General features: G+C 48.5%; 1 protein-coding gene across 1 annotated transcript in view; it reads left to right on the forward strand.

Annotated features, from left to right (window-relative positions):
• Window positions 1-310: 310 nt before the first annotated feature.
• LOC110206366 (argonaute RISC component 1) overlaps window positions 311-23,218 on the forward strand; it is a 30,360-nt gene continuing 7,452 nt past the window's right edge. The window contains exons 1-14 of the mRNA XM_020983687.2: window positions 311-468; window positions 7,783-7,966; window positions 9,130-9,250; window positions 9,800-9,981; window positions 10,589-10,725; window positions 11,374-11,508; window positions 11,698-11,785; window positions 12,484-12,631; window positions 16,047-16,166; window positions 16,617-16,739; window positions 16,993-17,126; window positions 18,992-19,176; window positions 22,534-22,693; window positions 22,802-22,892. Coding sequence (XP_020839346.1) covers window positions 444-468; window positions 7,783-7,966; window positions 9,130-9,250; window positions 9,800-9,981; window positions 10,589-10,725; window positions 11,374-11,508; window positions 11,698-11,785; window positions 12,484-12,631; window positions 16,047-16,166; window positions 16,617-16,739; window positions 16,993-17,126; window positions 18,992-19,176; window positions 22,534-22,693; window positions 22,802-22,892 — 1,833 coding nt within the window. The 5' untranslated portion in view covers window positions 311-443. The remainder of the gene's footprint in view (window positions 469-7,782; window positions 7,967-9,129; window positions 9,251-9,799; window positions 9,982-10,588; window positions 10,726-11,373; window positions 11,509-11,697; window positions 11,786-12,483; window positions 12,632-16,046; window positions 16,167-16,616; window positions 16,740-16,992; window positions 17,127-18,991; window positions 19,177-22,533; window positions 22,694-22,801; window positions 22,893-23,218) is intronic.

The following is a 23,218-nucleotide window of genomic DNA, read 5'->3' on the forward strand; positions in this document are numbered from 1 at the left end:
GCAGATACAATCCCACCTGCTCAGCTGCGGAGCCTGGAGCCCACAGCCCAGAGCCCGGAGCCTAGCAGTGGGCTCGGCGTGCAGAGCCACCGACTGGGCGGTAGGGGGCGCGGCCACTTGGAGAGCCTTCGCTCCCTCCCTGCTCCGCTGGCCTTTGTTGCTGTAGGAGAGACGGGCTTGACTTGTTCCCGTCCACCCTCTCGGCCCCGGGGCGGGCGCGCCTGCGCACTTAGGGCTGGCCGGCTGCTTGCAGGGAGAGCTTGTAGCAGCGGCGGCGGCGGCGGCGGCGGCGGCGGCGGCGGCGGGCGGGAGCAGCCGGGGTGGGGGGGGGGAACGGAGCCCGGCCCGGGAGCGGGAACCACGGGAGCGACGGAGGCCCGGGCCCCCCCACGCCGTGCACCAGACTCTCTCCCAGCCGCCTGACCTACACACGGGTATATGGGATGGAAGCGGGACCCTCGGGAGCAGGTAATGGCCTGTTTGAGGGGAGGCCTGGGTGCCACTGGTGGGGTGGGGGCGCTGTATGTGGGTGGGGGGGGTGTCACAAGAGAAGGGGAGGGGGACTTGTGGGCATGGATGTGTGCATGGCTGGGGAGGGCAGAGAAGAAAGGCCTGTGCACCTGCGTGGGGGTTGTGTGCATGGGGGGGCAGTACGTGTGCAATCTGAGGAGGGGGTCTTGTGTGCCTGGAGGTGGCGGGGGAGGCTTCCGTGCACCTGCGGGGGAGGGGAGAGCCTTGACTGGATGGGGAAGGGGCTTCCTGAGGTTCTGGGACTTGTGTGTTCGTGGAGGGGGGGGAGGATCGAGGCCCGGCGTTCCGGAGATGAGAGTATCTCCTGGCTGCAGGGCAAACCCTGTGTGCACAGCATAGGGAGGGCTATGAGTGTGGGTTTTGGTGGTACCTGAGGATTGTTGGGGTTCCCAGGACCGGGGAAATAGGGGGCATCGAGGTGGGATGGGGGACATCACTCGGACTCAGGAGAATGCGTTCGTAGTGCAGGGGTGGAGGACCAGAGAACCAGGGGCTCAGTCTGAGCAGAGGGATGAGCCTTCGGGGAGGGGGATGCTCCTGGTGTTTGGGCTGAGGTGGGGGAAGGGAAGGGAGGCCGCGATTGAGGCTGGGGGTTTGGATGGAGAGCGGGCTAGGGGATCAGGCTCTGGATCCTGTGAGAGAAGGCAGCTCTTGTGTTCCACAGTTGAAAAAAGTAGAATTGGGGGAAGGGGCCTGAGGTCCGGGGGCGGTGGGGAGAAGTGGTGAGGGGTGGGGGTCCCCCCCCCCGCACAGGCCCTGAGCATGCGCAGAGCTAGGTTGCGTTGAGTCGATTTGGGGTCCGGGTGGGGGCGGGGGAGGCAGGGGGAGGAGACCCTGTCTCCGAAATTCCATAGGCTGTGGGATGTGGGGGAGTTTCCCCCTTCCCGGATCCTGGGGACGCCTTACGTTTGGGGTGGCCAGCATAGCTCCTTTCTCTACTGCATAGGAAGAATCGGAGGGGCAGAAATGTGAGGGTTTCACGGCCTAGAAGCTGATGTTGATTTCAGTTCGTGGAGACAGATGTGAGGGTTCAGCGGCCTGGAAACTGACTTTGATTGGGCGGGGGCCAGCACTAATAGATGCTGACACTGGTTTGGGGAGGGGCCCCTGAGATAGAAGGAGCCTAGCACTGGAATATTGCTGGGGAGATGGAGTATGAGGTTGGGAACCGAGGAGAGAGTCTGTCTGGCCCCGGGTTTGCCTCTAACATCAGGACTGATTTTCACTGATAGGTTTGGTTTGTTCGAAGGTTTGGAGAATGCCCAGGTCCGCCCCCCTCCCCCTCCCATTGAGGAGATGTTTGAGGTTTTTGGGTTCTTTCCCCCCTTTCGGTATGTGGGGGAGAATCAGGAATTTAAATCCATGCACAAAGGCTGGTTCGTTTGGAACGTCTTTGGATGTCAAGATTTCAGAACATTAAAAAAAAAAAATCCCTTTCCCAGCCCTTCCTCCACTAAGGGTCTATGGAGTGAGCCAGCCGGCGTTCTCCCCTCCTCCACCCAGAGCAGCTGTCAGGGGCCTGGACACAAAACAATCCAGGCCCCTGCTGCCTGCTGCCTCCCACTATACACACGTTGGGGGACTGGGGGAGGATGGGCTGTGGGCCAGAGATGGGGAGTGTTGCTACTGAGTTAACCCCATTGTGGGTCAGTTTTTGTTGGGGTGGTGGGGATCAACTTCACCTGCCCATTTTTTATGATTAAGAAATGGAGGGAAACTGAGGCAAGTCAATCCAGAGGTTGAAAATGCTGGAGTTTAGATACTCAGTGAGTTTTGGAGGCTGTCCTGTTTCTTTCTGTTCCCCCAACTAGGTGGCCATCAGGGAACTGATGCTATAGGCACTCTTCCACCCATCTATGGGGTTGAAGAGGCATTAAGGACTGACATTTCTTCCCTCAGACCATGAAGCAGGAATTGGTGAGTCAGGTGCAGGCAGCACTAAACTTAAGAGAGTGCCAATTCTAGTTCATGGTTACATTAGTCAGTCACATCTATGGTTTTGAAAATCGAAGGCTGGAGAGATGAAGTAGCTTATCCTGGTGATACAACTTGAGAAATGGGGTTTGAGCCCTAATTCTCTCCTAATTCTAAGTCCAGTGCTCTTTCCTGTATAGTGAACATTTATGTAATGCTTCAAGGTTCACAAAGCACCTTACATGTAATATTTCATTTAGTCCTCATAACCATCCTACTTGTTGAGGTAGGTGCTAGTATTATCCCCATTTTTTAGATGAGGAAATTGAGGTTGAGAGAGATTAAGTGACCTCCCCAGGATCACACATTGGACTAGTAAATAGTAAGTCCATCTTTATATCCCCAAAGCACTTGTGGATCAGGACAAATCATGTCTTACCATAACCTCCTACAGTTTCTCCAGCAGCTACCATGTTAGGAGGCTAAAAATGATGACTCCTGCCACCCTGGCTCCTTGGGTGCCTCTTTGCAAGGGAGCTTTAAGCAGATACCTGACAGGCTGGGCTACAGGCTGTTATAGGAGAATTGATGGGGATTTTTTCCCTTCTAGCCTCATGTTCCCCATATAATAATAGGTGACATATATGTGGCACTTTTAGGCCTGTCATAATAATAGTAGTTGACATTTATGTTAATGCTTTAAAGTACACTACACAAATTATCTCATCTGAGACTTGTGATAACCTGTGAGTTCCATGTTAAAGTATTATTACCCTATTTTGCAGATAAGGAAACTGGGGTTCGTAGAGGTTGGAGTAACTTGCCCATGATCACAGGGCTATTAAGTACCTGAGGCAGGATTTGAACATAGGTCTCGCCTAATTCCAGCATCACTACAATGCTGCCTGTATTAATGAGTTTTAAGCAATATTGTAACACTGACAGCTTCCATTTAAGAAGCCATTTTTGGGCAGTATAAGCATTGTACCCATTTTACAAGATAAAGAAGTTGAGGCTCAAAGGAGTTAAGTGACTTGCTTGGGGTCACATAGCTAGAACTATCAAGTGGCAAAGGCCAATATTTACTTTAGTTCTCTTATTTCAAATCCTGGGACTCTACTCCTGCCCCCACTACCTTTACTCCAGTGAACCAGGGCTCTTAGTTGGTCCTGGTGGCCAACTGATTTGCAGTAGGCTAAATGGTGTACACAGTAGATGCTTCATGTTTGCCTTATGGATGTGAAGAGGGGACCTAGAGCAAAGGGGCCAGTGACCCAGACTTCTTCTCTTGGTGTAAAGTATTTCCTTTTTCAGCTGCTTGACAAAAGGGGTTGGGGTGCCCTTTGGAGGTAGCTGGGCCTATGAACAGGTGTCTCAAATACTCATCCTTCCTCCGGGCAGTATTGAAATTAATTGACATCCAAGCTGGGTAGGGCTTCTGACTTTTTTTCCCCAGTCGTTACTTGGAAAAGCATTCCAGACAAGTTGTCAACTAGGTTCTGTTTGAAGAACCCCAATTTATGAGGGAGCCCCAGATTAGGGAGAGCTAGAGCTGCTTTCCTTGATCCTCACCCACTTAGCCCCAAATTCCTGTTTGGGGGAAAATGATGGGTATCTGAAGAGCCCTTGGGGGCACAAATGTTCTTTGTCTCCTTACTCCAAGGCTTCTTTTCCTTCTGGGAGGGAGAAGATCCATGCTTTCAAGTTCTTGGGCCTCTGCATGGCTGTTTCTCTTTGGGCCCATGTCTGTGCCCAGGCATGTTTGTGTCTATATACGTGTGTGCACAGGTCTGTGTTTATGGGTATGTTTCAGATAGGGGAGGGTCTTATAATAGGCACTTGATTTATGATTGTTGGTTGATAGATCAATTTGTGCAAGGTGATTCTTCAGGCTTCAGCATAATCTTATTCAAACTGTCATTCCCAAGAAACCCACATCTAACACATGACTCTAATGTATGTAACCACCCTTTGATTTTCTTCTCAAAATCTCTAAGCACTAATTCCAACCCCCTATCTCCACTCAGATATATCGCTAATATCAGGAGGCAGGACTGGGGGTGGGAGAGTGAAATTCTGGGTCTTTTAGAGATCTGGGAAGCAACCCCAGGGCCCCTGAGCCTGGCTTCTGCCAACCTAGGAGCATGTGAGCAGGAGAAGCACCACAAGAGCGTAGAAAACAGGTGTTTGGGGGTTATATCTCCCTGCTACTGTCTGCTGCACCACCACCCCCTTTGTGTGACTGGCTGTTCCCCCTCCCCCCAGCTCGGAGACCCAGGGTTCCAGTCCCTCATCTGCATCACAAAGTCCCGTCTGTCGGCCCCAGGGAGAGAGAAGGTGGGGGTGGAGGGCACCCCTTGGAGTCAGCCTGTTTGCCCCTTCTATCTATGTCTCCCAGGCTGCTGTGATTCCCCTCCTCCCAGGTACTCAGATGAATTCTGGGACCTTGAACTGCATCTGTTGTTGTAGTTGTTGTTATTGTTTGGAGGGGGGAAGCTTATGGTTGTCTTCCCTTAGACGAAGTTTGAACCAGGTTGGCTGCTCTAGCCACCCCTGGGAGCTGGAGTCTTCCCCAAGAATTATATGCCTTGAGGCTCCTCGACCTGGACAGTCCCTCCCTAACCCAGGGGTCAGTCTGTAAGGGAGGAAGAAATCTTTGTGCCTATACTCTGAGGCCCACCATCCATAGTCCTTACAGCAGCATGTTCTAGGGCTGGGATTCCTCATCTTATGGGAGGTCATGGACTCCTCCTCAAGTAAAGCCTATGTGCTTTTTCTCAGAAAAATATTTTTAATGCAGAAAATAAAACATGTAGTATACTAAGGGCAATCAATTCTATTAAAATACAGTTATCGAAATATTAGAAAACAAGTTCACGGGCCCCAGGTTATGAACCCCTGTTCTAGATCTGCTGTGAGTGGTAGGGAGGAGGTCCCTCTGATGGGAGAGGGCTTTGCAAGCAGGTGTGTTCTGTGCACTGTGAATATTGGGAGAGTAAGGAGGGTCTGTCTGTTTTGGTCTCTGAAACTAGGAGGGGACAGTGAAGATATAGGAGCATGTAGGAGCTAGAGTGTCCCTATTATCTCTCCTTTACTCTGAATTCTCCCTGACCTAGCCCACCCCCCCTGGAAGGGATAGGGTAGTAGTTTGTGGTGTCAGGGCTGGAGGGAAGGGCCCTGCTATCCTCTCCTTAGAGGGTGGGCTGAAGAGGAGGGGGGCACTCTCCCACTTAGGCTACTGGAAAAACCAGCAGATTATGAAACCTCTAGGTGGTTGTAGAAGGAGCAGGGCCCTCCCTGTGCATTTTTGTCTGCAATGTCCATGTGCTGCTGCTGTTTTGTGTGTGTATGTGTGTGTGTGTGTGTGTGTGTGTGTGTGTGTGTGTGTTTACATTTGCATCTGTCTAGCCTGGTATACTGGAGAGAGAAGATCAAAAGAGCAGGGTTTGAGGACCTGCTTTGCGGTTTTGTAACCTTGGGCCCTTCTCCTTTCTGAGCCAGGGTTTCTTCATCCATCAAATGAAAGGGGTTGGGCTAGATGTTCGCTGAGGCCCCTTCCAGCTCCAACAGCCTGTGATTCTATGTCTGAATCTACAGAGCTCTATCTGGACCTGGGTTTATATGGCTCTTTGTCATTGTTCATTCATATAGTCAACAAACATTTATTGATTGTCTACTGTGTCAGGCACCATGTCTGCTTCTGTGTGGCTGTCAACTTCTGCAGCTGGGTCTCTAGCATTTGCTATCTAGTGCACGTCTGCATGTGTGTCTGGCCTGGCCTATGCTTGACAGGAAAAGCTTGGGGTAGGGTCAACAAGGCGGGAGGGAGAGGCAGCCAACTTCTCCGTGGGCTGGAGCGGTAGGGAGGTGGCACTTTAGTCACCTGGAAGCTAGCCTGGAAGCTGGGCTCTGAGTACCCTAAGGAAGCCTTGGCGATTAAGGGGATTGGGGAAAGTAGGGGCCTAGCAGCATTGGGGGCCTTCCTAGTTTCCAGAATGGTATAGAGTTAAGGAACTGGTGGGAGAGGGCTTTGCAAGCAGGTGGATGTTGGAGGAGGAAGGAGGTTATCTCTCTTTTGGAGGTGACAGTGAGAATGTGGGAGCTTAGTGCCCCCATTATCCCTCCTTTACTCTGAACTCTCCCTGACCTACCCCCCCCCAAGAGATAGGACAGTAGATTTTGGTGTTAGGGCTGGGGGGAGGGGCCCTGCTGTCCAGACAGTGAAAGCTGAGCCTGGGGGGAGGTGTCTTGTCTGACTCCCTGTGTCTGATCTGGGCTGGTTTTATTACCCCACCCTCCCCCAGGCCCTGGGACCCCAGTGAGATTAAACAATAACAGAAGGAAGACAAAGCAGGCTCAGAGCCTGACAGTGACCCCCTTCCCCCAAGCTGGAGAATGAGGTTGGGGAGAGGGGGGAGATGAGCTGTGGAAGGGAGAAAGAAAGGCAGACCAAACAGGCAGCCTTGGAAACCCAGGGGGATCGGAGAGGCCAAAGCTGGCCCCGCCCCCAGGGCCCCTTCTGTCTGTCTGCAGGAATCGATTCTGGAGGGAGGGAAGGGAGGGGAAGGAAAGGAAAGAGGAGAAGACTTGGAGCTTTTGCTATGGATAGCTGAGGGGGAAGGGAGGCAGAAGGCAGACTTTAGGTCCTGATTGAAGTAGGGAAAATTAGACATCTAGCAGCGGAGTGGGGTGGAGGAGGGGTATGTGGGTTAAAGCATCTTACAAAGAATATCTTTCCCTCCTACCTCCCAGATTCCCCTGTGCTCTCTTCCTTTGAAAGACCCAGGAGCCCTGTGTCCCAGGGTCTCCTCTGGTGGCTTTCCTAGGTGACACTTTTTGTACAGAATGCTAGTCCTCTGAGATCCCAAGGTCAGGTTAAGGGGTAGGCTGGGTGTGTGGATACAGTAGGAGGTAAAGCATTTGAATTTGCACTAAGATGTTTTATGGTAGAAAGACCTTTCCCCAACCGTCAGAAATATAAAACCCTTCAAATGGGCGATTGAGGGAAACCTGGTCTGTCTGGAGAAGACTGGGCCTCCTGCACCTGGTGGAGGGTTGGTCAGAGGAGGCCAGGCCATAGTAATTCCAGTCACTTCCTCTGTACAAACTGGACCAGGTTTCCCCCAGGATGCTTGGTTGCTTGGGGAAGGCTCCTTTCTTCAAGGCCCAATTTGAGTATAAACTTTCATGAAACCTTTCTTAACAATCCCTACTCCTCCAAGCTCAAAGGGATTTCTCCCTGATCTGGCCTTTAATGTTTGATGAATAGAACTGAATTGAGTTAACAAGATGATGTTGGCTTCTCTGCCTGAGCTCCTTTGCTCTGTTCCCCTGTAGCTGCAGGCACCTACCTGCCCCCCCTGCAGCAGGTCTTTCAGGCCCCGAGACGGCCTGGGATAGGCACCGTAGGCAAGCCCATCAAGCTCTTGGCCAACTATTTTGAGGTAGACATCCCCAAGATCGACGTCTACCACTATGAAGTGGACATCAAACCGGACAAGTGTCCCCGCAGAGTCAACAGGTAAGGCAAGTATTGCAGCCCCTTCAAGCCCCAACTCTTAGCCTGCAAGATCTTTTTCTGATTTGGAACTTCACACACACAGACACACACACACACACACACACACACACACACACACACACACACACACCCTCTTCTCCCTGACTTAGAACCCCATGTCCTTTTCCAGTTCAGAACTCGGTCTTTCCCCTCCCTGACTCAGGACCCCCTTGTCCCTCTCCTGTCCAACTTGGAAGTCTTTGTCCCTCTCCTCTTTTGCTCAGAACCTCCTGTCATTTCCATCCCTAGCTTGGAACCCCCTGTTCTTCTCCTTTTTGACTTGAAACCCATCTGCCTCCTCTCTCTGACTTGGAGCTCCCTGTCCCTCCTCTTCCTGACTAAAGTGTGACCTTGAGGTCCATATTCCTTCTCCTTTACCTCCTTTCTTCTTTTCCCTCTCCGAACCACATTGTGGGCACACTGTGTATTTTGTCCTTACCTCTCCTCCCCTGCCCCTGACCAATTCTGAGGAATGAGATGAGAAAACATAGGTACTAAGGAGCAGCCCCCAGGGTTGGAGGGGGTAGGTGTTGTCTTACACTCCTCTATCTTATCATGACCCTCTTGGGATTACAAAGGGTGTTCCTTCTTTCAGCTAGACAAAATTCTGACCTCTAGAAGGAGTTGTGGGGTCGAATCCCCAAACCCTGGTCACCTCTATACTAATGGGTATATTTATAACCTGCATACTTTTCCAGTTGAAGGAACATCTCAGAATTGAGGGTGAGAGAAAAGGTTGGAGTGGCTATGTGCTCTAAAGGGACAGAACATCCACAGTTCTTGGAAGGAGAAGATTTGAAATCCAGCTCTGACACTGTCTAGCTGTGTGATCCTGAGAAAGTCACTTGACCCCTTGAGCCTCAGTTTCCTCATCTATAAAATGGGGATAATAATTCCTGGATAGTTATTGTTTCTTACAGGTTGTTAAGGGAGGGGTGGGGGAGGAAGTACTTTGTAATTTGTGAAGCACTCTGTCATCATGACATATTATTGTTAAGTGCATTTGTGGCCCTGGGGTGCATTTCCCCCTTGACTGCTAGAGATTGAGGGACAGTGGTAGGTGGTTTCTTAAGACTTTCTAGAACTAAGGACTCTATGAGCTTCTCTGTTCTCTGCCCTTACAGAGAGGTGGTGGAGTATATGGTTCAGCACTTCAAGCCACAGATTTTTGGTGACCGGAAACCTGTCTATGATGGGAAGAAGAACATCTACACAGTTACTGCCTTGCCCATTGGCAATGAGAGGGTAAGGGGCCAGAAATTGTATGGGATTAATGTGTTTCCAGGGCACAGTGGTGGGAGGGAAGATATGTAGCCCATAGCATGGGCTTAGATCTAAGCACAAAGCCTTCTGTCCTCTTACTTGACCTAAAGTACATTGCCCAAAACAAGGGGGCTCTCAGGGACTAAAATTAGATCTAAAGAACTGCCTTATGGAGATCGTTTGGCAACTTCCTGTTCCCACCTCAGGTCCCCAAGACTGGCTGAGCTTGGACTAAAGGCAGGATTGAATAGGATGGCCTTTTCGTGTAGACACCTGCTAGCTGAAGGAGTTGTTTTTCAGGATGATTGGGGATCTGGGAGTGAGAGGGCACTGATTCATTCATTCTTTAAACACAGTTGTCATGTTTCTACTGTGTGCATAATCCTGTATTAGGCTCTGGAGAGATAGAAAGTTTAGGTAAAATGTGAACCCTATCCTCATGAACTTTATAGTCTAGTAGGGGTGAGTAGGGACAGGGATATGAGTGCTAGCTAGCTCTGTTCCCTTCCTTCACCCTATTTTCTCCCAAAGGTGGACTTCGAGGTGACAATCCCTGGCGAAGGGAAGGATCGGATCTTCAAGGTTTCCATCAAATGGATGGCCATTGTCAGCTGGCGTATGCTCCACGAGGCCCTGGTCAGTGGCCAAATCCCTGTCCCGCTGGAGTCTGTGCAGGCCCTGGATGTGGCCATGAGGCACCTGGCATCTATGAGGTACTCAGGCGGGGGACTTCCTGAGACTCTGAGCACATGACCACTGCTGTTTGTGGAGAAGGTCACAGTGGGATAAGGAAAGGAGATACCCAGGTTGGGTGGGAAGGGTATTTTGGATGTTGTGTTAACAAGTAGTAAGGTCCTTGAATAAGAATTATTAGCCCCCTGCCTAACTTCCAGGGCTTTATTCTGTTTTCAAGCAACTTACCCAGGGTCATGCAGCTAGTAAGCATCAAATGTCTGAGGCTGGATTTGTACTCAGGTCCTCCTGACTCCAAGGCCAGGGCTTTATTCTTTTCCCCCAGACATAGGAGGATGAGTGCAAAGGAGACATTAAATCTCTACTGTCTCTCCCTTCCAAAAGGTGCTAAGTCCTTCCCCATATTTTATCTTCTTGGTACTCTCTGAATCCACCCATCTTGGAAAAGGAAAGGGAAGCCTAGCAAGGGACAGATGCTCTCTCCCCTGGCCACAAACCAGGAAGGAGGCGGAGTTTGGATTAGAACCTGAGTGTCCAATCTCTTGGCCCAGGGTTTTTCCTTATTGGGTAGGGAGGGAGCTGATCATGTTATGTTGGAGGGACCAGGTCTCTACCCATCCTTCCTAGGTACACCCCTGTTGGCCGTTCCTTCTTCTCTCCCCCTGAGGGATACTACCACCCTCTGGGGGGTGGGCGTGAAGTCTGGTTCGGCTTTCACCAGTCTGTGCGGCCAGCCATGTGGAAAATGATGTTGAATATTGATGGTGAGTGACAGAGGTGGGGGAGGGGGCACCTTCCTCACACTGTAGTCAGTGTCAATGTTTCTCCACCCTCCCGCCTTGTTCTGTACTCTGCTTTGGAGGAGTCAGAAGTCTCTATCTGTAAAATCACAGAGTTGAAGTAAATCCATGTTTCCAAACCTTTTCAAGTACAGGGGAAGCCTTTGTAGCTCCAGCACAGACCCTTCCGCCATTATAGTTACTGTATCCACTGAGGAAGGAAATACAAGATGACAAGTTACCTTAATTCAGTCATGCTTTTAGTGAGTTTGTATTTCATTATAACAGCATCCACATGTTTGAAAGGTAATAGTACATAAAGGTGTAAGACATAATATTTATTTAATCCAAGAAGGCATGTCTGCCTACTTATTATACTAAAGTTATGATACATATTTTGTTGGAGCTAAATAAAGATCAAAATGATAATGGTAAGTGCCATGGTGCATGGCTTCTCAGACCTCTTGAAATGACTCTAGATTCCAGTATGGGAACCACTAGACATGAGGAGTGCTAAATTTAAGCTTTAAATCCTGGGATTCAAAGACATAGGAGCCCTCCCCCTTGGAAAAGACGTGTCCCCCAGTCAGACCTCCAGCTTTCTCTGAGTTGTCCCCTGCCCTATCCCTGCAGTTTCGGCCACGGCTTTCTACAAAGCGCAGCCAGTAATTGAGTTCATGTGTGAGGTGCTTGACATAAGGAACATTGATGAACAGCCCAAGCCACTCACTGACTCCCAGAGAGTTCGATTCACCAAGGAGATCAAAGGTGAGCATTACTGCGTATGAGGTTGGGGGCAGAGGAGGTCCCGCCACAGGAAGGGCAGTGTGCTGAGGTGTAAAAATTGGCCTTTTTGACGCTGGGTAGATTTGAGGGGATGGTAGTAGCTGAGCCCATTCCTGGTGGGACTCCTCCCTAAAAATTTCTCCTATTTCTCTATCTTTCCTCTCCGCCCAGGCCTGAAGGTGGAGGTGACCCATTGTGGGCAGATGAAGAGGAAATACCGAGTGTGTAACGTCACCCGCCGGCCTGCCAGCCACCAGACGTAAGTGGGCAGGGTTGTTGGCTTTCATCCAGGAGCGGATACCGAGTGATTACCCAGCTGCTAGGATGGGGGCATGAGGGAAGTGGTAGAGGGCCTAGAAACCTGATAGCCCTTCTTCTAGATATGAGCCCTGGGATTTGGCCCATCTGCCTGTCCTGGGGTGGTTGTGTGATCTTATATTCCCATGGCCTTCCCACCTGCCATACACACACAGACAGAAACAGCCCTCTCTCTCATCGTAGACATCTTTCTGCTTCCTGGCTCCAGACCTTTCAGTAACTGCTGGGATTTCTCCTGAAACTGGGGAAAAGACTCTGAAACTTTCCTGGCCACCTGTGTGTGAGAGAGGTGGGGGTAGTGAGGCCTTGAAACGGAAAGGGCAAGACATTTGGCCTACACTCCAACCTCATTAGCCTGTCTCTTTTAGGGGCACTTAGGTATGCTGAATTCCTATCCTATATCTTTGGAGCTCAATGTTATACCTGGCTTGTGTGTCTTCTCATAAAGCTCCAAGTCTGCCTGGCTCTTCTCTTCTCCATGTCTTACCATCAACCCCACCTACTTTAACTCTTTCCTTTACATTTGAGAAGGTAACAATGGTCAGAGAAAGGGGAAGAGCCCAGTATTTCTGGAGGTAGGTGGAGTAGGGATGTGTTTCAGGGCGGGATAACTTGCTAATATGCTTCCTTCCCCCGTAGGTTTCCCTTGCAGTTGGAGAGTGGACAAACAGTAGAATGCACTGTGGCTCAGTATTTCAAGCAGAAGTACAACCTACAACTTAAGTACCCTCACCTGCCATGCCTGCAGGTCGGCCAGGAACAAAAACATACCTACCTGCCTTTGGAGGTGAGGCTCCTCCTTTCCACTGAACCCCTCTCCCATACCTTCCCAGCCATCCCCAATGTCCTTCCCACCTTCTTGCCCTCTTTTCCTCATGTCTCCCATCTTGAAGATTGGGAAACTGAGGGGTGTGAGTGGCTTCTCCAGGCATTAGGTGGATTAGGGTAAATGGAACCTAGTGCTTCAGTCATCCCTGCCTGCTCCCAGGCCACAACGCTGCCATATTTTTCATCCCCACCCCAAATCAGTGGGACAGGCTGGGTAATTTAGTGTTTAATAGAGGACTTGTTGGACAGTTTGTTCAGGACCGAGGTGTCAGAGACCTACATGCCTCCTTCTCACTGTTTCATTCTTCCCTCCTTTCTGTAGCTGGGAGCCCCACAGGACCGAAAACCTTTTGGTCATACAGGTGTGCCTTACTCTGTAGAAGAGATGTGCTCCCAAAATATTCACCTGTAAACTGAATTTGTTTTCCCAATGGCTTTTACTGAAAGATACATGTGTTCCTTTTGAAAAATGTTTAGGTCACAAGCTATAATCACATCCTGCTTTAAAATAGCAAATGTCTAAGAATCGTGTAGTTACAAAAGAAAAAGTTGTCCTTTGTGTCTAATACTCAGTACTTAAACATTAAAATGTAAGTTACAAAACATCCCCAGAGACAAATGCAGAGGTGAGCCTTGCTTCAGTGCACCCCTCCTTCCTGCCTTAATGGTCTCCAAAGAGAAATGACGGTGACCATGAGCAAACCTACCCAAGGGAGGAGAGGAAATGGGCTCTAAGGTCACTTCCAAAGTGGAAATCAAGTCATCCTTTGAGACAAAGAAACACAGAAGGGAGGTGAGATGCCAGAGATAACAGGAAAGGAACCAAGAAAGGGAATAGAAGTAAAGTATTCGGGGGTGCATTTATTGAAAAGTTGGTGAAACTGAGATAGTAGTAATTGGGGAGCACAGTCGGTGACATGGGCTCTTAGTAATTCTGCAAAGTCAAATTTTAGGAAATACAGAGCATTAATGTCAGTTCTAGGGAATAAAGATTACCAAGTTGATTCTGGTTTTGTTTACATTGTTACTCCCAAAGAGAATCATTTGAAAGCCTCTGCCTTCTTTTTGTGCCTGCTAATTATAACTGAAACTTTTTGGATTTCCACACCAGAAAGCTAAATATAATCCATACCTCTAGATCGGTGTTGAATTGTAGACACACTGGGCTCCTAAGGTCTAGGTTCAAGTCCCAGTACTGACACTCCCTTCTTGGGTGTTCTTGGGCAAGTAACAGTGTCTCTAAGCCTCACTTTTCTCACCTGTAAAATAAGGATAACAGAACTTGACTTATGGGTTTCACAGGCTTGTTGTGAGGTTTTTTTCTGTTCTCTCCCTTCCTGGGCGGTCATTGAGAATAAAATAAGATCATAGATATGAAGGTACTTTGTCAGCCTTAAAGCTATGAGGTTGTAATTTGTCATTATCCAGGCCCCCAAAGCTTTGCTTTCCTCAGACATTTAGCCAGGACCAGAAGAGTGTAAACAGAAGTATAATTTATGAATTTTCTTTCGGTTCTGCCCTGCTTGAGCCAGTGGCCTGGTTGGTTGGTGACCAAAATGACATCACTGTACTGAGGTCAAGATTCAGTGTGTCGGCTGTGCTGATCAGACCAATAAGAGCTCAGGAGGCTCTACCACAGGTCAGGCACAAGTAGTCCACGTGAGCATTTGGAGTGGAGATGTCTCTAAGTCTGCACATTTCACCTTTCTTTTGAGCTATAGCAAGCCTGCTTTGCTCATGGAGCGCAGAGCCTTCTTGGATGAGGGCATGCCATGCTGGGCAGTCCTGTGCCGGCATCTCCCCTGTCTCACAGTCGATTCCAAAGTTCTTCAGAGAGACCTTGGGAGTGTCTTTGTATGGCTTCTTCTGACCTCCTTGGGAGTGATTGCCTTGTGTGAGTTCTCTGTAAAATAATCTTTTAGGCAAACGTACGTTTGGCGTTCAAACAATATGGCCAGCTCATCAGAATTGTACTCTCTGCAGTAGAGTTTGAATGCTTGAAAGTTCCAAAATTTACCTGTTTTCAGGGCTGCTAAGTGGATAGAGAATCTCAAATATTCCCTGTATTCCTGATTAGCTCGGTGTAGATTGATCACTCTGTGGATTCTTTTATAGCAAATGATTGATCTCTGGTTGATGAATCTCCATCTCTCTTCCTCCCCCTCTCCCTCTCAGCAGGCTCTGGGGCCATGTTATATTCCATTTCCCTTCCTCGTCCTTCCATCAGTGTTTGAGCCCAGTTTAGCCACCTGAGCCCAGTGTGGTGGGGGAACACTATCGGAAAGCCTTGCTCAACTCAACAAGTGTTTGTTAAGTGCCTACTGTATGCAGGGCCTTTTGCTTGATGTTAGAGGCAACAGAGAGACCTGTGGAGCTCACTAGGTAGTAATGTTCTAGTAACTAGTGAGCCTGGATGTATTCAGGAAAGGGATGAATCACATCCCACTGGGCCATGCTTTTTCCAGAAACAGTAACTCAGTCACAATCCCTGCCCATTGGGAACTGTCCCAAGAGTTGGAATTCCTAATACTTACAGAGCTTACACAGATTGTCTCTTTGATCCATGTGTAAGCTTTGTGGGGCAAACAGTAGTAGCATTCCCATTCAGTGGATAAGGTAACTGAGTCTGAGAAGAGAACTGGCTTGCCTAGAATCACACAGTCAGGACAGAGTCTTGAACCTAGGTTTCTGAATTCTTTGTCTAGTCTAGTTCTTTATCTGAAGTCATCTCACAGTAGAATAAGGATGTTAAAAGCAGACCAAAAAGGATGGTAAGCAACTGTTAATAGCCTTTTGAGATGAGTACATTCTGAAGCTTCTGAGGTAGGATGGTCAGTTTTGTGATTATGCTTGTCCATCCCATTTCATTAATGTCTAGAAAGAAGGATTATTGACTAAATATAGTTCCACCTCAAAGCTAAGTGTAAATCTACTGTAATGTGCTAAGGGAGCTGGATATTTAGAGGGACTCTTTTGTGAACTCTTTTGTAAATTGAAGAATTCTTTTGTAATACAAATATAATCTCTTAATCTGTTGTGTAAGTTTTGATTTTCATACATCTGCAGTTTTCTTAAAGTGGGGAATATCTGCAGGCAAAAGTAGGCTGCTCACACATAAAGTTGGTCTTCTGTCCCTTCTTAGGGCTAAAATAAGGGTTTGAAATTAGGTCTGAGGCCTGGGATCTTATCCTTCTCTGGGAGCTCCCAGAAAAAAGATGAGGAAATATGGGTACAGGGATGGGAAAAGTCCCAAAGCCTTACGTGTGTGTGTGTGTGTGTGTGTGTGTGTGTGTGTGTGTGCACACGTGCGTATGTGTGTGTGCGTGTGTGTATGTGCGTGCGTGCGCGCACGTGTACATGCTCATATTCTCCAGGTCTGTAACATTGTGGCTGGACAGCGCTGTATCAAGAAGCTGACAGACAATCAGACTTCAACCATGATCAAAGCTACTGCAAGGTCAGCCCCGGACAGGCAGGAGGAGATTAGTCGCCTGGTAAGAGGCCTCTCTAGAGAGGACAGCTGGATTCTGCTGCTCCTGAAAAAAAACCTTTTGGGGGCTGGTAAAGGTAGGGTTAGGTCCTGGGATCCTTGCTCCAGTGCTTTCGAGCTTACCCTCCAAGGGACCCATGTAAGCGTGACAAAATAGAATATGGGAGACTCTCATTCCTATTTGCCTTAATTCTTTGAGGTCTCCTTGTCTTCTCCCCTGAGCTGACCCTAACCTGTTCCTTCCCACAGCAGAACCACTCTGAGCCCCTAACCGCATGTCTAGACATCCTCCACAACACCTTAGTTCAAGGGCAGAAGAGAGGGCAGAATCTTCAGTTTCCTTGATTCTCTGCTGCCTGGTTTTAATTAGACTTCTTCCCTAATTTCATTCACACATACCCCGAGCCACAGTTATCCTCACCCTTCACTTTCCTTGCTCTTGTTTTCCAAACAGATGAAGAATGCCAGCTACAATCTAGACCCCTACATACAGGAGTTTGGGATCAAAGTGAGAGATGACATGACAGAAGTGACGGGCCGAGTGCTCCCAGCTCCAATCCTGCAGTATGGTGGACGGGTGAGCTACAGCAAGAGTCCTTTTGGCCCCAGCTTAATAACAGAGAAGACCGTGGGCCAGAGAGCAGGCCAAGATCACGTTTTGGGGCAGGGGATGGGAAGCACAGGCTCCTCCAGTGATCTGGCTTACTTAATAGGGTGGGGAGGAAGAAGGAGGAACAGCATCCTGAAAGGCTTGTCCTCTCATCCTGGGGTTTGGTTGGGATACCCCAGGCAGTAAGTAATCAATGATTGTCTTTTACCCATGCTCTCAGAACCGAGCCATCGCCACACCCAACCAGGGTGTATGGGACATGCGAGGAAAGCAGTTCTACAATGGAATTGAGATCAAAGTGTGGGCCATTGCCTGCTTTGCACCCCAAAAGCAGTGTCGGGAAGAGGTGCTGAAGTAAGGACTCAGGGTGGGCTAGGCTCTCTGCCCCACTAAGCCCTCCAAAGCCAATTTCCATAGCATTCTGCCTTGTCCCCCTTTGTCTAGAAGCTGACTTTGGTTTCTGGGTTGGGTCTTGTTTAGATATTTCCCAGAGCTCCCCCAGGAAACACAGAGCCAACAAGGTTGGGGTGGGAAGGGGAAAGCTCTTTATTTAATATCCTATTCTCATCCTAAACACATCCTTGGGGGCAGCTTCCCTCAGACATGCATGCGCACGCGCTCTCTCTCTCTCTCTCTCTTTGTCTCTCTCTCTCTCTCTCTCTCTCTCTCTCTCTCTCTCTCTCGCTCTCTCTCTCTCTCTTTGTCTCTCTCTCTCTCTCTCTCTCTCTTCTCTCTCTCTCTCTCTCTCTCTCTCTCTCTCTCTCTCTCTCTCTCTCTCTCTCTCTCTCTCTCTCTTCCCATGGGAGAATTCCCTGATTTTGTAACGTGACCTTGCAGGAAGAGATTCTAAGGTAGATTAGTTCTAGCCAAGGCCTAGGACAAGAGATTGTCTACAAGGCTCATTTAGGGAAAGAAAAGGAGGTAGAACTTGGCGTGTACTAGTGACTGACACACCGAGAGCATTGCTCTGCCTCTTGATGGAACCCTCTATATTCCAGTCCAGTTTGGGCTTGGGCCTCTGCTGCTTGGATGCCCCGCCTCAATCCCCTGGGGCCCTTGTTATGAAAAAAGTTCTTCCTTAGATCAAGCCAAGTCAGCCTCCCTATGATTCTTCCCTCCTTCTCCTACCCCTCCCCATTGCTCCTAGTTCTGCCCTCTCGGGCTCAGAAGAACAACTCCAGTATCTTTTTGCATAACAGCTGTCACAGATATTTGATGACAGCTATTGTGTCTTCCAGAAGTCTTCTCTTCGATAGCCTCAACATCCTTTATTCTTTCAAACTATTCCCTTGTACGACATGGTTTCTGGCATCCTCTGTCCTCCTTGCCTTCACGGACACACTCATCCTTAAAGTGTTTCCGAAATACAACACAATGAGGGCTGCCCAGGAAAAGCAGCCCGACTGTTGCTTCCTTATTTTGGAGCCTCAGTTAGGTATCTGCTAGAGCAGCCCGAGCTCCATTTAGATTTTTTTTAGCAGCCATATTATACTCTTGCTTCATATTGAGCCAGTAGTAGCTCAGACTCCTACCTAAAACCTGTGTCCAGTGAACTGCTTTTCAAGTGACCTTGCATGTTGTTAACAGTCCATTCTCCAGTACCCCGCCCCCTCCCCAAGCCTGAGGGCAGGGGTTCACATTTACCACTGTTTGGTTCCATCTTATTGGCTTTGGCCCATTCAACCTTTCCATACTTTCAGGTCCCAATTCTGTCATCTGGCCTGTTAGCCATCTCAGTGTGATCCTTACATGTCTGAACCCTCCCAGAGGTATTTGATACAGTAATCATAGGATTTGGATCATGAATTTAGATAGAATTAAAAGGGATCTTAGAAGTTATCTATTCCATTTCCCTCCTTTTACATATGAAGAGGCCCAGAGACATAAAGAATTGTCCAAGGTCACATAGGAGGGCGAGGGGAAGAACCAGGGTTTGAATACCAGTCTTCCTCTTCCAAATCCAGGGTTCTTTCCACTGTTACACTGCTTCTTGAAGCCTTAAACCACAAGAATGAAGCTCTAGTTAGGGAGTTTGAGGGGGGAGATGATTCTTTGACAACTTAGCCCAATGGCCACCTCCTAAAGGGAAGCCAGGGCTCACCTTCCCTCAGATGCGAGGGGCTCTGAGCCCTGAGGATGCACTTGGTGGTTCTTCTAGGCTGGCAGGCTCTTAGTGCTTCCCTCCCACTCCCCCCCTCCCTCTTTCCAATGCCCTGCAGGAACTTCACAGACCAGCTCCGTAAGATTTCCAAGGATGCAGGGATGCCCATCCAGGGCCAGCCTTGTTTCTGCAAATACGCGCAGGGTGCAGACAGCGTGGAGCCCATGTTCCGGCATCTCAAGAACACCTACTCGGGACTGCAGCTCATCATTGTTATCCTGCCTGGGAAGACGCCTGTGTATGGTGCGGCTTCTCCTGGGGGAGGACATGAAGATAGGGGTTTTGAGTTTGAGAGACCAGCCCCAGTGGCTGGGAGATGTGAGGGCAGAATCCAGGCCTTGGAGAAGGCTCCCCCCCCGCCCCCCTCCTCCAAGAGGTTGAAGAAAGTCAGGGCTTGGGGAAGAAACCCTTGGTTTTCTGCTTTGGCAAACTTGAGAGTGGGGAGGAGCCAGGACATATGTGGAGCCTCAGGGCTGGGAGATGAACTGCCTGGATCTGCTCCCTTGGGTTAGTTTTTGACTTTGGGGTTACAGGCAGCAGCCTGCCCAAATTCCTCATGAAGAGCACCCCTGGCCTGACCTTTCACTTACTTGGGAGAGGACACATTACCTCATGCATAGGAGTGTAAAAAGTTGGTAATGTTGCTGTCAGCTGTTATCAGCAAATGGCCAGTCTGCTTAGTAGACTATCTCCAATCTTTTTCTTCCTCTTTACCTCACAATTGGTATCATTTTCCCATCCTTTCCTCCACTGGGGCTCTTGAGTCTCTCTCTTTTCCAGGCCCTGATTCCATCAGTTGTTCAACAAACATTACATGTCTATTCTGACCGAGACCCTGGGCTCATCTCTGAATATACAAAGATGAGTCAGAACACACAGTCCTTGTTCTCAAGGAACTTACAGTCTAATAATGTGGGATAAGATATATAATGTATAACAAATAACTTTGTTATCAACCACAATGTGGCAAGTTCAAAACAGAGGTGCTGTGAGAAATTTGAGGAAGGAGAGGTCATTTCCTACCTCTCTTCAGGTCCTTTCCCAGTGCCTGTGATCATACTCGGGTCTCCCCAATCCAAAGAAAAAGAAAGTTTAAAAGAAAAACCCTTCCCTCAATCCTACTACCCTTGACTGACCATCCTAGCTCTCTCCTCCCTTTTATTAGCAAACCTATCTTGAATCTTCTGTGCTTAGCCCTCCACTTGAAGCCCTTGCTTCACCACCCACCTACTCATTAACCTTCATTCCGAAGTCTACATTCTCTTTTCACAGCTGCCAAAAAGCCTCTTGGTGATGGCCTCCTCTCTTTGTAAGGTCACCAGTGAATTTCCTTATCACCAAATGCCATCTTCTCAAGCCTCATCCTCATTAACATCTGCTTTGGTGTTCACCATTCTCTCTTGGTTTCTCTTCTTTTGACATTGTGCTCCTGTTTTTCCTATCTCTCTGACCATTCCTCCTTTGACTCCTTCACTCATTTCAGTCCCTACCCAAATACAGACATTTCCCAGTGTTCTGTTGTCTCGCTCTTCTTTCCTTTCCTACACCCTCTTGGCAATCTCATTCACTGCCATAGTATTCGTTGCCACTTCTATTCAAATTGTTCACATACATGCATATGTGTTTAATATATATATATTATATATTATATATATTATATATTATATATATATATATAAAATTTCACTTTAAACTCTCTCCTGTCCTTTCTCCTCTTCTCTCCTCTCCCCTCACCTTCCCTCTCCCCTCTTCTTCCTTCTTCTCCCCTCCCCTCTCTTCCCCTCCCTTTTCTTCTCCTCCCCTCTCCTCTCTCCTCCCCTCCTCTTTCATTCCCTTCCCTTCCTTCCCTTCTCCCTTCCTCCCCTCCACACTCCTCTCCTCCTTTCCCCTTCCTTTTTCTCCTTTCTCCTCTCCTTTCTTCCTCTCCCCTTCCTTCTCCTCTCTTTCCATCTTCTCCCCTCTTCTGCTCCCTTCCCCTCCCTTCTCCTCTCCCCTTCCTTTCTCCCCTCCTCTCCTCTCTTCCTCTGCCTTCCCCCCTTTCTCTTCTCCTCTTCCCTCCCCTCCCCTCTTTCCTTCCCCTCTTCTCTACTCTCTTCCCTACCTTCTTCTCCCCTCTCTTCTTTTTTCCTTCCCTCCTCTCCCTTCCTTTCCTCTCCTCCTTTCTCCTCTCCTCTCTTTTTCCCTCTGTTCTCCACTTTTAGCTACCTGCCTCTCCACAAATTCAAGATTTAAAATATCTCATCCTTCCTCCCACCAATACTCCTGACTCTTCCTGTCCATTTTCTGTCCCACTCTCTTGAAACCTCAGTAACCTTTGACTGTTCTCTCTGTCACCATATACACCATATACCTTCTCATTTGCCAAATCCTGTTGATTTTTCCATGTAAGTATTTCCCTTCTATTCCTCGTTTTCCTTTTCTATTCCTTCTGTCCCCGTTCTAATCCAGGCCTTTAATGCCATACACCTTGATTACTAGGTAGTTTTCTAATCAGCTTCCCATCTCCAGGTTCTCTGCTCACCAAATGACCATGTTCCCTCCCCACCCCACCCACCATACTGATCTCCCTAAATCATTGTGTCACTCCTTTGCTTGAAAACTTTGATTCATTCTCTAGCCCTCATAAGTAATGGCTGAACTACTTAAGATGTCATTCTAGGTCCTTTGTACTCTGTCCACAATAACTATCCCCAGGCTTGTCCTGCTTAAAACATTGGAGAAGGATTCCCTCCTTCTCAGATATAGCCCCACCCCTAGTCTCTGCATATTGAAATCTTAATTATATTTTTATTATATAGTTATATAATTATAGTTCTGTTTTTACAGACCTCAAGGCTGATAAAATGCTTTTCTAGCCCTTTGAGGTAGGAGTACAAATATCTCTATTTTCCAGAAAATAGTTGACTTTCACTGGCTAATACGAAAGATGGAGAAGTCTACTTTTTAATGACGAAATAGCCAACAAACATGCTTCTTTGTTACAGGGGCAGATTGAACCGAGGGTTTGTAGAGACCTTAGACTCAAGACATTATAATCCCCTGCTCTCAGGAAGGTTGTCCTTTCTCCATTAGTGACCCCTGATTAGGATTTGGCTTACCCTCTACACCTTTCTCCATTTTCCATTTCTTTACCTAGATTATAGGAGAGATACCCTTCTGGGCAGAAGCTCCTCAGGGGGTGTTTAGAAGACAGGCTAACTGACATGTAAGGAAAGAATCCAGGAAGAATTTGGATTTGTAGAATTAAATCTTTAGAACCGGCAGGTACTTTAGAGACCACCTAGTCTAACTCTATCACTTAAGCCAAGGGACGAGAAGCAGTTGTCTAAGGTTACTTGGCTGAGTAGTAAAAGCTGTGTACCTGAAAGCTATCTTCTAAGGAATTAAATTCTTAGTCCTTCGTTGACTGCCTATGTTATTGGTAGGGAAATTGAGGTATTTTGCAGAGAGGAGCAGTATTTTGCAGTGGTCTCACTTTCACACCACTGCGTCATAGAAGGGTCATGCCAGCCACTGGAATGTAGGCATCTTGCCTTCCTAGGTGGGGACTCAAGCTCACAGCCTCTTTTCTCCCCTCCCTTCTGTCTCTTTCTCTCTCAGCGGAGGTAAAGCGTGTAGGGGACACCCTGCTAGGCATGGCCACCCAGTGTGTGCAGGTGAAGAATGTGGTGAAGACATCTCCCCAGACTCTGTCCAATCTCTGTCTCAAAATCAACGTCAAACTTGGGGGAATCAACAACATCCTAGTCCCTCATCAGCGGTATGAGCAGGGGGGCATGGGAAAGATGGACTCAACTTGGAGTGTGACCATGCTGGGGAATGGGAATGAAAGAGCAGTACTCCTGACTTGTGTATTTTTCCTCCTTAGCTCAGCTGTCTTTCAGCAGCCTGTCATATTCCTGGGAGCAGATGTCACACATCCTCCAGCTGGGGATGGGAAAAAGCCCTCCATCACAGCTGTGAGTGACTCTTCCTTCTCCTAGCTTTCCTGTGTGCAATCTTCTTCCTCCTCTCCACCACATGTATACAACACACTCTAGCAGCTGCCCACCCCCAACATCACTAAGACATCGCCTATTGTCCTCAACCTCTTTGATCCCCTCCCCATACCCGCTCTCAGTGTCTTCTCTCCCCCTGCCAATTTTTAGCCATCTGACACCCAACTCCCTCTAGGGGAGGTCATTATTGGAGGGGGGCGATCCCTTCATACATACAAAATCATGCATATAGCTTGTACAAACTCTTTTTCCACGGTGCATGGTGCAACCTTCCCTGTGCCCCTGGA

This window comes from Phascolarctos cinereus, unplaced genomic scaffold (genome assembly GCF_003287225.1).
Source record: "Phascolarctos cinereus isolate Bilbo 61053 unplaced genomic scaffold, phaCin_HiC Scaffold_726;HRSCAF=1367, whole genome shotgun sequence".
In the NCBI taxonomy this organism is placed as follows: domain Eukaryota; kingdom Metazoa; phylum Chordata; class Mammalia; order Diprotodontia; family Phascolarctidae; genus Phascolarctos; species Phascolarctos cinereus.